The sequence below is a fragment of the Equus asinus genome, chromosome X (genome assembly GCF_041296235.1).
Source record: "Equus asinus isolate D_3611 breed Donkey chromosome X, EquAss-T2T_v2, whole genome shotgun sequence".
NCBI lineage: Eukaryota > Metazoa > Chordata > Mammalia > Perissodactyla > Equidae > Equus > Equus asinus.
Window position 1 is genome coordinate 124,654,826 of NC_091820.1, and position 12,458 is coordinate 124,667,283.

Here is a 12,458-nt window from a genome sequence, read left to right on the forward strand (position 1 = left end):
CCTTTTGCCCTTCCCCCTCCCCCCTTCCCCTCTGGTAACCACCAATCCAACCTCTGTTGCTATGCGTTTGTTTGTTGTCATTTTCATCTTCTACTTACAAGTGAGATCATATGGTATTTGACTTTCTCCCTCTGATGTGTTTCACTTAGCATAATACCCTCAAGGTCCATCCATGTTGTCACAAATGGCCGGATTTTATCGTTTCTTATGGCTGAGTAGTATTCCATCGTGTATATATACCACATCTTCTTTATCCATTCATCCCTTGATAGGCACCTAGGTTGCTTCCAAGCCTTGGCTATTGTGAATAATGCTGCGATGAACATAGGAGTGCATGTATCTTTACGCATTCGTGTTTTCATGTTCTTTGGATAAATACCCAGCAGTGGAATAGCTGGATCACATGGTAGATCTGTAATTTTTTGAGGAATCTCCATACTGTTTCCCATAGTGGCTGCACCAGTTTGCACCCCCACCAGCAGTGTATGAGAGTTGCCTTCTCTCCACATCCTCTCCAACACTTATTGTTTCCTGTCGTGTTAGTTATAGCCATTCTGACTGGAGTGAGGTGATATTGCATTGTAGTTTTGGTTTGTATTTCCCTGATAGTTAATGATGTTGACCATCTTTTCATGTGCCTGTTGGCCATCTGTATATCTTCTTTGGAGAAATGTCTGTTCAGATCTCTTGCCCATTTTTTAATTGGGTTGTTACTTTTTTTGTTGTTGAGATGTATGAGTTCTTTGTATATTTGGATATTAACCCCTTATCTGATATGCGGTGTGCAAATATCTTCTCCCAATTGTTAGGTTGTCTTTTTGTTGTATTGATGGTTTCCTTTGCTGTGCAGAAGCTTTTTAGTTTGATGTAGTCCCATTTGTTCATTTTTTCTTTTGTTTCCCTTGCCTGGTCAGACATGGAACTTGAAAATATGCTGCTCAGACCAATGTCGAAGAGCGTACTGCCTAAGTTTTCTTTTAGAAGTTTAATGGCTCTAGGTCTTACTTTCAAGTCTAATCCATTTTGAGCTAGTTTTTGTATGGTGTGAGACAATGGTCTAGTTTCATTCTTTTGCATGTGGCTGTCCAGTTTTCCCAACACCATTTGCTGAAGAGTCTTTCCTTTTTCCATTGTATGTTCTTGGCTCCCTTGTCAAATATTAACTGTCCGTAGATGTGTGGTTTTATTTCTGGGCTCTCGATTCTGTTCCATTGATCTGTGTGTCTGTTTTTGTGCCAGAACAGTGCTGTTTTGGTTACTGTAGCTTTGTAGTATATTTCAAAATCAGGGAATGTGATGCCTCCAGCTTTGTTGTTTTTTTCTCAGAATTCCTTTGGCTATAAATTTTAGGATTTATATTTCATATAAATGGATTTATTTAGGATTAAATTCCATATACATTTTAGGATTCTTTGTTCTATTTCTGTGAAAAATATTGGAACTTGGAGAGGGATTGTATTGAATCTGTAGATTGCTTTAAGAAGTATGGACATTTTAACTATATTAATTCTTCCATTCCAAGAGAACGGAGTATCTTTCCTTTTCTTTATGTCTTCAATTTATTTCAACAATGTTTTTTTTTTTTTTTGTTTGTTTGTTTGTTTTATTAATGTTATGATAGATTACAACCTTGTGAGATTTCAATTGTACATTTTTGTTAGTCATGTTGTGGGTACACCACTTCCCCCTTTGTGCCCTCCCCCCACCCCCCCTTTTCCCTGGTAACCACGGATCAGATCTCCTTGTCAATATACTAACTTCCACCTATGAGTGGAGTCATATAGAGTTCATCTTTCTCTGACTGGCTTATTTCGCTTAACATAATACTCTCAAGGTCCATCCACGTTGCTGTGAATGGGCCAATTTTGTCTTTTTTTATGGCTGAGTAGTATTCCATTGTGTATATATACCATATCTTCTTTATCCAATCATCAGTTTCTGGGTATGTAGGCTGGTTCCACGTCTTGGCTATTGTAAATAATGCTGCGATGAACATAGGGGTGCAAGGGACTCTTGGGATTTCTGATTTCAGGTTCTTAGGATAGATACCCAGTAATGGGATGGCTGGGTCATAAGGTATTTCTATTCTTAACTTTTTGAGAAATCTCCATACTGTTTTCCATAGTGGCTGTACCAGTTTGCATTCCCACCAACAGTGTATGAGGGTTCCTTTTTCTCCACAACCTCTCCAACATTTGTCGCTCTTGGTTTTGGATGTTTTTGCCAATCTAACGGGTGTAAGGTGATATCTTAGTGTAGTTTTGATTTGCATTTCCCTGATGATTAGCGATGATGAACATCTTTTCAGGTGTCTATTGGCCATATTCATATCTTCTTTTGAGAAATGTCTGTTCATGTCCTCTGCCCATTTTTTGATCGGGTTGTTTGTTTTTTTGTTGTTGAGCCGTGTGAGTTCTTTGTATATTATGGAGATTAACCCTTTGTCGGATAAGTGGCTTGTAAATATTTTTTCCCAATTAGTGGGCTGTTTTCTTGTTTCAATCCTGTTTTCCCTTGCCTTGAAGAAGCTCTTTAGTCTGATGAAGTCCCATTTGTTTATTCTTTCTATTGTTTCCCTCAACTGAGGAGTTACAGTGTCCGAAAAGATTCTTTTGAAACTGATGTCAAAGAGTGTACTGCCTATATTCTCTTCCAGAAGACTTATTGTTTCAGGCCTAATCTTTAGGTCTTTGATCCATTTTGAGTTTATTTTGGTGTGTGGTGAAAAAGAATGGTCAATTTTCCATCTTTTGCATGTGGCTGTCCAGTTTTCCCAGCACCATTTGTTGAAGAGACTTTCTTTTCTCCATTGTAGGCCCTATTTCAACAATGTTTTATAGTTTTCAGCGTACAGATCTTTCCCTTCTTTGGTTAAGTTTATTCCTAGATAGTTTATTCTTTTTGTTGCAATTGTAAATAGGATTGTATTCTTTTTTTTTTTTTTAAAGATTGGCACCTGAGCTAACATCTGTTGTTAATCTTCTTTTTATCTTTTTCCTTCTTCTTCTCCCCAAAGTCCCCCAGTACATAGTTGTATATTCTAGTTGAGAGTGCCTCTGGTTGTGCTATGTGGGACTCCACCTCAGCATGGCCCGATGAGTCATGCCATGCCTACACCCATGATCCAAACCAGCCAAACCCTGGGCTGCTGAAGTGGAGCATGTGGACTTAACCACTTGGCCACAGGGCCAGCCCTGTAAATGGAATTATATTCTTAACTTCTCTTTCTGCTACTTCGTTGTTAATGTGTAGAAACGCAACTGGTTTTTGTATGTTAATTTTGTATCCTGTAACTTGACTGTATTGATTTATTACTTCTAAAAGTTTTTCAGTGGATTCTTTAGGGTTTTCTATGTATATAAAATCGTGTCATCTGCAAATAGTGACAGATGCTCTTTATTTGATTGAGGAAGTTGCCTCAATCTTCTTGCCCCAATTTTCTTGATTAGTCAGTTCAAAATATTTTCTACTTCCTTCTTCACTGCATGGATTATTCGGGAGTGTGTTCTTTAAGTCCCAGATATTTGGGACATATCTAAGATATATTGTTATTATTGATTTCTTGTTCATTTGATTTTGTTCACAGAATATGCTCAGTATAATTTCAATCTATTTAGAATTATTGAGACTTGTTTTATGGCCCAGTATATGAGTGTTTTCAAGTGTTTCATACACTTGAAAAACTTGGTATTCCATGTGCACTTGAAAACAAATGTGCCTTCTACAGTTGTTGGATATGGTATACTATAAATATCAATCAGGCCTCAAAGTGGTTGATAATGTTTGTTCAGATCCTAGTTTAGAGGGGTGTTAAAATCTCTAATTTTGATTGCGAAATTGTCTATTTCTCTCTTTAGTCCTCTCAAATTTTGCCTTGTTTATTTTGGGGCTCTGCTAATAAGTGAATACACATTTATGTTGTTATATCTTCCTAATACTAACTCTAGTCCTAACCTATTTATCTCAATGAAATAGCCCTCTTTATTTCTGGTACTATTCTTTGTTTTGCAGTCTATTTTATTTTAATTATTTATTTTTTTAATTAATTTATTATTTTTTTTGAGGAAGATCAGCCCTGAGCTAACATCTGCCAATCCTCTTCTTTTTGCTGAGAAAGACTGGCCCTGAGCTAACATCCGTGCCCACCTTCTTCTACTTTCTATGTGGGACGCCTACCACAGCATGGCTTGATGAGCAGTGCCATGTCCACACCCGGGATCCGAACTGATGAACCCCAGGCTGCCAAAGCGGAACGTGCGCACTTACCCACTGCGCAACCAGGCCGGCCCCTATCTCATTTTAATATAATCATCGCATCCTATTTATGCTTACTGTTTTTATTTTATACATATTTTTCATTTAATTGCTTTCTATATGTCTTCATATTTGAAGTGCACTTCTTGTAGATAGCATATGGTTTGTGTTTCATTTTTTTATCCATCTTGAAAATATCTGCCTTTTATTTGGAGTGAGTAGTCCTGTAAAACTTAATGTAATTTTTGACATGGTTGGATTTAGGTCTACCATTTTATTTTATTTCCTATCTGCCCCTCCGAATTTTGTTCCTCTTTTATGTTGCCTCTTGCTTTATTTTAGTATTTATTACAATTGAATTTTAATTTTTTCAGACTCTTTCGTTATATCTATTTGCATTATTTTCTCAATGGTTGCTCTAGAGATTATAATATACATCCTTATATTTTTGCATCCTACTTAGAGTTAACATTGTACCACTTCATATAAAACGTAGAAATTTCAACATCCATTTATGCCGTCTGTCATGTTATTGTTGTCATATACATTCTATCTAAGAAGATCAGAAACCCCACAGGTCAATGTTATATTCATTACTTTTAAAAGTTCTATGAAATTGAGAGAAAAAATAGTCTTTAGTATTTACCTAGATATTTGCCATTTTCAATGCTCTTCATTCCTTCCTGAACATCAGGATGGTGATGAATTTTCTTAGTTTTCATTTACCTGAAAATGTCTTTATTTTGCCTTTATTCTTGAAGGATATTTTTGTTTATGATAGAATTCTGGACTGACAGCATTTCCCCCTCAGCATTTTAAAGATGTTGTTTCACTCTCTTCTGGCCTTCACGTTTTCTGATGAGAAGTCAGTAATCATTTGAATTTTTGTTTGTCTGTGTGTAACGTGTAATGTGTCATTTTTCACTGATTGCTTTCAGTATTTCCCTTGAATTTTGGGTTTTTTTTTTTTTGCAGTTTGACTATTATGGGCTTAGGCATGTTTTTCTCTGTATTTATCCTGCTTGAGGTTTGCTGAGCTTCTTGAACCTGTAAATTTATGTTTTTGACCAAATTTGGGGAAATTTCCACGATTATTTCTTCAAATATTGTTTCTTCACCATTCTCTCTCTCCTCTCCTTTTGGGATACTAAGTGCATGTATGTAAGATTTTTTTGATGCTGCCACACAGCTCCCTGAGACTGTTCCTGTGTTTAATCATTTCTACTGTCTATTCTTATGATAGCATAATTTCTTATCTTCAAGTTCACTGACCTCTGTCACCTTCATGTTACTATTGAAGACATCCAGTGCAATTTTAAAAATTTTCATATTGTATTTTCAGTTCTAGAATTTCCATATTTTCTTTTTTTCGCTCCTGTTTCTCTGCTTTTTCTTCTTTTTACATTAACTGCAAGCATATTTTCTTTTAAATACACAAGCATAGTTTGGGGCTGGCCCAGTGATGTAGTGGTTAATTTCACATGCTTCACTTTGACGGCCCAGGGCTCACCAGTTTGCATCCCAGGCACGGACCTATGCACTGCTGGTCGAGCCATGCTGTGGCAGGTGTCCCACATATAAAGTAGAGGAAGATGGGCACAGATTTTAGCTCAGGGCCAATCTTCCTCAAAAAAAAAAAAAATCCAAGCATAGTTATAGTTAGCTACTTTAAAAATATTTGTCTGCTTATTCTAACATCTGGGTCATCTCAAAGTTGATCTCCATTGATTGTCTTTTCACTTAAAAATGGGTCACATTTACTTTTTCTTCACATAGTGAGTAATTTTGGATTACGTTCTGAATAATGTGAATGTTACGTTGTGGAGACTCTGGATTCCACTATATTCCTCTCAAGACTATTGATTTTTATTACACCCAACAATTAATTTTTTTGGAATCAAACTGTAGATTCCATCTCTTGGATGGCAGCTCAAATCTCAGTTAAGTTCCTTTATCCTTAGTTGGATTCTGTCCTGTACATACGTGGTTCAGAGGTCAGACAGAGTTTATACTCAGAATTTTGGCTTCTCCTCTTTAGCTCTCTCCTCTCCAGGATTCCCCCCTGACCTTCCAGTGGCTGTGGTTGCCCTGACCTTTGTTCTCTGATTTTTCATGCCAGAAGGACTGCAGGTTTTCCATCAGAATTTTGAGTGTCCTTCACAGCGTTAGTCTCAGCTTGCCGTCAGGCTAAAACCTATAAAAACAAGTAACTGATCTTGTGATGTTACCTTTTTCCAAGTGTCTACTCTTCTCCAGAATCTGCCCGCTTCTGTTCATTTTGCAATGCCTTTGAGTCACGGTTGTTTTCTATAGTTGTTATATACAAGCGGGTCGAGTCCACCAGGAGCGACTCAGCCATACTGAAAGCAGATGTTGACTTCCCATTGCCTTTTGGTTACATATGGGGTTTTCTATTATTGGCCTGGGTGGAGAAACAAGTGAACCAACCCCAATCACATTCTTGGTACCAAAGTGCTTACACGTTGAAGCTAAATCGTAACCTCTCCACAGTACTTGACTGCTCTAGCAGAATCCATTTATGTCAGGAGAAGAGTCATATGCCTTTTGGGCTCACGAGTCATTTTTAGAAATATTATAAACTTTCATCTCCCTATGATACCCCCAGCTAGATAAGAGTTCCTTGAGAGGCAGCATGGATAAGGAGAAAAATGTGGGCCTAAATCACATATATCTTTATTGAACTATATCCCAGCTGTGTGACCCTAGACAAGTCACTTAACCTCTCTGCGTGTCCATTTCCTGATGGCATAATACAACATACCTTTCAGAGCTGATAGATGGATTAAATGAGAGAATGCATGTGGGAGTGCTCACATACCCTGTTTTGCCTGAGGGGGTCCGAGTTTACAACTGTGGTCCCAGTATAATTATTGGTAAAGCCGCCTTTCACTTTCAGAAATGTTCCAGTACTTATTAAATACTATTACTAATCAAATCAGCAAAATCTTCTGAGAGTGAGCCCCTAGAATTCCTAAGGCCTAATGCCCCTCTTCCCTGCCCCACTTCTTAACAAAAGCATTGCTCAATAAACTATGGGGCAAGTGCCTAACGCCATTATATTGGGCTTTTTTTTGTTTTGTGTTTTCTCTCTCAGAACTATATGGCAGAAGGTGGCCTGCTTTCGAAGACTGGCCTTTATTTCTGAGAATCAGGGAAAATCAGCTAATGTGTCATTCCCTTTTCCACCTCTCTAAATACCTGGGTGGAAGCAGATCAAAGGGGGAGAAACTCAAGGATGGGTTCAGAAGGGAAAAGGTGGTATGTGTGTGTGTGTCTGTTTACATGCACCCAGGTCACGTCTTGGTCTGTGATCTGAGTGTGTGTGTGTGTGTGTGTGTGAAAGGTGTAGCATAGCTTGTGAAGCTAGTTCCCCCCCTTCAGCCGTCCACGTGGTACTCTGGGGTTGAGGCTGGGGCTGCAGTGGGAGGTGGGGGGGACCTTCAAGATGACGGGTGATGACTCCAGTTTTCATTTTCTGGCTTTTCTTTGCAGATTTACCTAGGCGAAGTCCCTCTGGGGAGGGTTTTGGCTTCCATATATTTGCCTAAATCACTGAGGGAGAAAATTTCTCTTAGCAACTTACAGACCATCTTGTTTAATTTCTTTGGCCAGACTTCACTCTTTAAGGTAAGTCCTTGCCTCTGGTAACTGTCATGGACCGACGTTCGGTGACTCATTGTAATTATGAACTCTTGCTATTTTCATGATGTTCTGTTTACTTTAGAATATGCTGTGTGATTTATTCCACAAGTCTCCTAGCACGACCCCTGGCCCTCAACATGAATCAACGTCTGCTTTAATGATGTTCCACAGTTTTTAATTTTCACAGCTTTTCAGTTCTGAAGGAACCTGAAGGATTATCTGGTGACCAAACAGAGGCCTCAAGATATTTTAAAGCCAGAAAAGAACAGCAAGTTCCAATGAAATGCCCTTTCAGCTTGTCAGTGCTTCCCTCCCAAATCCTCCCCGGCTCCTCAAAGCCAACATGCCCCCGCCTCGGGCCAATGTATCTGAAGCTAAGTGGTGTCCAGCAGAACACTTGCCTGCAGGCATTTGTTGCTTCTTCACCCCCGCATCTACAGAACCTTCTCTGAGGGCTCCAGTCCTCACCCATTGTTAAAACAGAGAGTCAATATGATGTCGCGGTTAAAAGTGTGGACTCTGGGGCCAAAGTGCCTGAATTGAAAGCTGCTATGCCATCGTCTGCCTGTGTGACCTTGGACAAGTTACTCAACCTCCACATGCCTTAGTTTCCTTCTATGTAAAACAGGGTGATAGCAGTACCTCACTGGACTTTTGAAAGATTAAAGGAGTTAATTCATAGAAAGTGCTTAGGATATTGCCTGGCACGTAATAAGCACCACATGTTTGTATTGCTATTATTATTTGTCTGTCTTGGGGCTCTGCCTAACAAAGGCCCATTCCTTCAGCCCGCTCTGTCCCATCCAGCTACGGGGAAGACAGCGATCAGAATTTGCATGAAGTTGTTGATGATCGCTATTAATTGTTAACAGTTACACTTACTGTCTCATTTACTTCTCACAAGAAACTGAGACTCAAAGCGTGCCGTGGTCTGAATGCTTGTGTTCCCCCAAAATGTATGTATTGAAATCTTAATCCCCAAGGTGATGGTATGAGGAGGTGGGGCCTCTGGGAGGTGACTAGGTCTCTAGTGCAGAGCCCTCATGAATGGATGAGCGCCCTTATAAAGAGGCCCCGGAGAGCTCCCTTACCACTTCCACCATGTGAGGACACAGCAAGAAGGTGCCACCTATGAACCAGAGAGTGAGCTCTCATCGGAACCTGACTACACAGGCACCCTCATCTTGGACTGCCAGCCTCCAGAACTGTGAGAAATAAATGTCTGTCGTTTAGAAGCTACCCAGTCTGGGATTTTTTTTGGCAGCCTGAACAGAATAAGACAAATTGGTTAAGTAATTTTGCCCAAGGTCACACAGCTTGGAAGTGGCGCAGCTAGGAATCAAACACAGGCTGTTTGACTCCAAAGTTCAAGTGTTTAAGAGGTCAATACATTAACTTGTCCAGGTGTGTTTGCATTTTCCAAAGAGACTACCCAGAGGAATGAATTTCTAATGGTCAAATATTCAGAGTTATTTTGGGGGAGGTTGTACCTGGCCAACTAAAATATACCACATACCTATACCACACACCAGCTCAAACATACCACGTTATCTCCAGCTGTGTCTGCAAGACATTCTGGTCTCCTGGTATTCTCAAGCCTCTCCCCTTTCTATCTCTCTAAATTCTATTTGCTCCTATGGGCTTAGCTCCAATCCTACTCAGAAAGCTTGCCCAGAGTCTGTGAGCCCCTGCTCTCCTCCCCAACCCCTGCTTGTATTCTTGTCTTATACTTCTGCCTAGTTTCTAGACTGGTTTCTCCAAGTAGGTTGTGGCATATGTCATGGCCCAGACATTTTTTATTTTCATGGCACCCAGCACAGGGCTAGGTACCCAATATGTTTTTGGTAGAAATATATTTATTAGACCTTTTTTTAATGGAAAAAAATTAGGTTGGACCCAGGACAAGCCAGCTAATGAATAAAATTATAATAAAAATTAAGAATGTGATTCATAACACTCTGACCCTTTGTTAGGCTTGTAATTTCTCTGTATCTCCTGAGATGTCATTATTTTGGTCTTAATTTCTCTCCTTTGTTCAAAGGGCTATGCTTCCTCATAGAATAAAAGAGAAACCTGTTTTGCATAGATTTCACACCTAATAAGTAATTTTTATTCACTCATACCTTCCACTGAAAGATATTAAAGATCTTTCACAAAATTAGCCTACAGACGTCATAGTGCTAGATGAAGGATTAGAAATAGCCTGCCATCAAATTCAGAGCTGGAAGGTCAATTATAGCTCATAGTGTCCCATTTCCTCATTTTACCAATGAAGAAATTGAGACCCAGAAAGGGGAAGGGACCTCCTGGAGGTGACACAATTTATTCATTTATTCATGCAGTTACTTGTTCAGTCAGCAAATATTTATTGAATTCCTACTATGTGTGTTGTGTGGTGCTGGGTGCTGGGGATACAGTGGTGAGCAAGAGAGATCCACGTGGTGCCTACGCTCCTGAAACCTACAGTCTGATGGGAGAAAACAGAGACCTAAAGATTCTAACATTGAAGGGGATAGCCTGAGGCTGGGACCTCTGCCATTGGTTGTTGGGGAGTGAATGCTTGCAAGAGAACCCACCCTTTAACTACCTTTTCCCCGGACTCCTGTGTCTCACAGCCTTGCTTTCACATTGTTTCCTCTACCGTCTTTTGATCAAAATTGTAACTGTCATTACAACATATTACCTTAAAAATCACTGATAAGACACCACTCTTGGAAAACACGTACCTCATCCTCCGTTCCTCCACTAGCGTTCCTCAGGCAGAGGGATGAAGCACTAGGCAAGTCTAGTATGGCACAGGGACTCTGGGAGCATAGATAGGAAAAGCCTAGTGTAAGAGAGGTGGCCACTGAGACCTGATGTTGAGTAGGAGCTAGACAATGAAAGAGGGTTAGAAGAAGGAGGGGGGAGTGTTTCAGGCAGAGAGAGCAGCTTCTGTAAAGGTTCAGAAGTGAAATAGGTAAAACTTGAGCCTAGAGCACAAAGGGTGGAGGAGCGAAAAATGATTTAGTTCCTTTCTCTGCATGGCTGCCATTTTGTAGGTAAGCGAAATAAAGCCAGAGAACAGGTTAACTAAGTCCTGGGTCACCGTGTGCTTCTCCTGCTTTGGCCTCTCCACTTCTGAAAACTGTTCTATTATACTAAGTTGGTGAGGGGGTTGTTAAATATCATCTGGTTCACCTTCCTTCATGTCACCAATATCTCAGAAAGGAGAAGGGAATTTCAAGAAACAAGAAGGCTTGGGTTAACACTTGGTCTTTTGGCTTTTGACTGGGCCCTTTCCACCATATCTTACTGCAGACTGCCCTCTGCATTAGGCTACCCCAGGGGAATTCTTCTGGGACGGGAGCACCATCAGGCTGGTTGGAATGAACAGAGCTGGTCAGGAACAGGAAGTGAGTAGCTTCCCACTGGAGCCCCAGGCTGCATTCCCAATTACCCAGTTCTCAATGGCTGCAAGGCTCGGAAATAGGAGAACTTGCAGTCTTCTAAAAGTTGCCTGGCAGTCTCCCCAAGGGACATTATTTGGGCCCAGCTCCTCTAGGCTTTCTTGGCAAGTCTTCAGAGGATTTGCTTCTTCTCCCTCCTGTCTTGGATCTGCCCAACCCTCATCTCTTCACCTGTGCCCCAGGAGAGGCGGTCTCCCAGCTGCTTTGCCTCCCAGAGCCTTGGCATGTGGCACGTTGGCCCTGTTAATTAGCAAACTCCACATCTCAATGGCTACGTTCTAGTTTGTTCCCTTTAAACCAACATTTATTAAGCATCCCTGTCCTATCATTCACTAGCCATGTGACTTTTGTCCAAGTTTTTGAGCCTCCCAGAGCCTCAGTTTATCTGAAAAATGCCTATATGGTTTCAGTGAGGGCTGAAGACACTGTGTGCGCAAATCACTTAACAAAGTAATTGGCTCACCGTGGGTATAAGATGAAACACCTGCTATGTGCTAGGCCATGCAGGGGACACCAGGACACCCAAGGCCTAGGCTCCGGCCTCAGGGTTCATGGTCCTCTAGGGAGGAGATGACCGTCCTCAGAGACTTGTTCCAAGCCGCATGTTAATCAACTGCTTCCATCTCCAGCGAGGATGGAACAGGAAGTGGTTTATAACTAACACGTGATGGATTTATGTTCCTTGTAAGGAGGGGTCCCCTAAAAGTAAGTAAGGATGGTTGAGAGTTAGAACCGGGATAAGTTGTGAAATGTCAGGGTCCAGAGAGTTATCAAAGTAGGGAATAGTTTCACTTTGTTGCCAGCGCAGTCCTGAGTAGTAGGAGCAAAACCAATGCTTCTTGGGTAGATATCTGGATGCATGGGTGGATTAATGAACTGTTCTAGCTTGGCATAATCGAGACCTTATGTGAAGACAGGAGATGAGCTAAACGACCTTTAAAAATTTCTTCTGGGGGCCGGCCCAGTGGCGCAGCGGTTAAGTTCCCACGTTCCGCTTTGGCGGGCCCAGGGTTGACCGGTTCAGATCCTGGTGTGGACATGGCACCGCTTGGCAAGCCAAGCTGTGGCAGGCATCCCACATATAAAGTAGAG

The 12,458-nt window shown here is 40.9% G+C and overlaps 1 protein-coding gene across 1 annotated transcript in view; it reads left to right on the forward strand.

Moving 5' to 3' along the window:
- Positions 1 to 12,458, forward strand: part of ADGRG4 (adhesion G protein-coupled receptor G4) — a 91,500-nt gene that overhangs the window by 52,503 nt on the left and 26,539 nt on the right. The window contains 1 exon segment of the mRNA XM_070501792.1: positions 7,768 to 7,902. Coding sequence (XP_070357893.1) covers positions 7,768 to 7,902 — 135 coding nt within the window.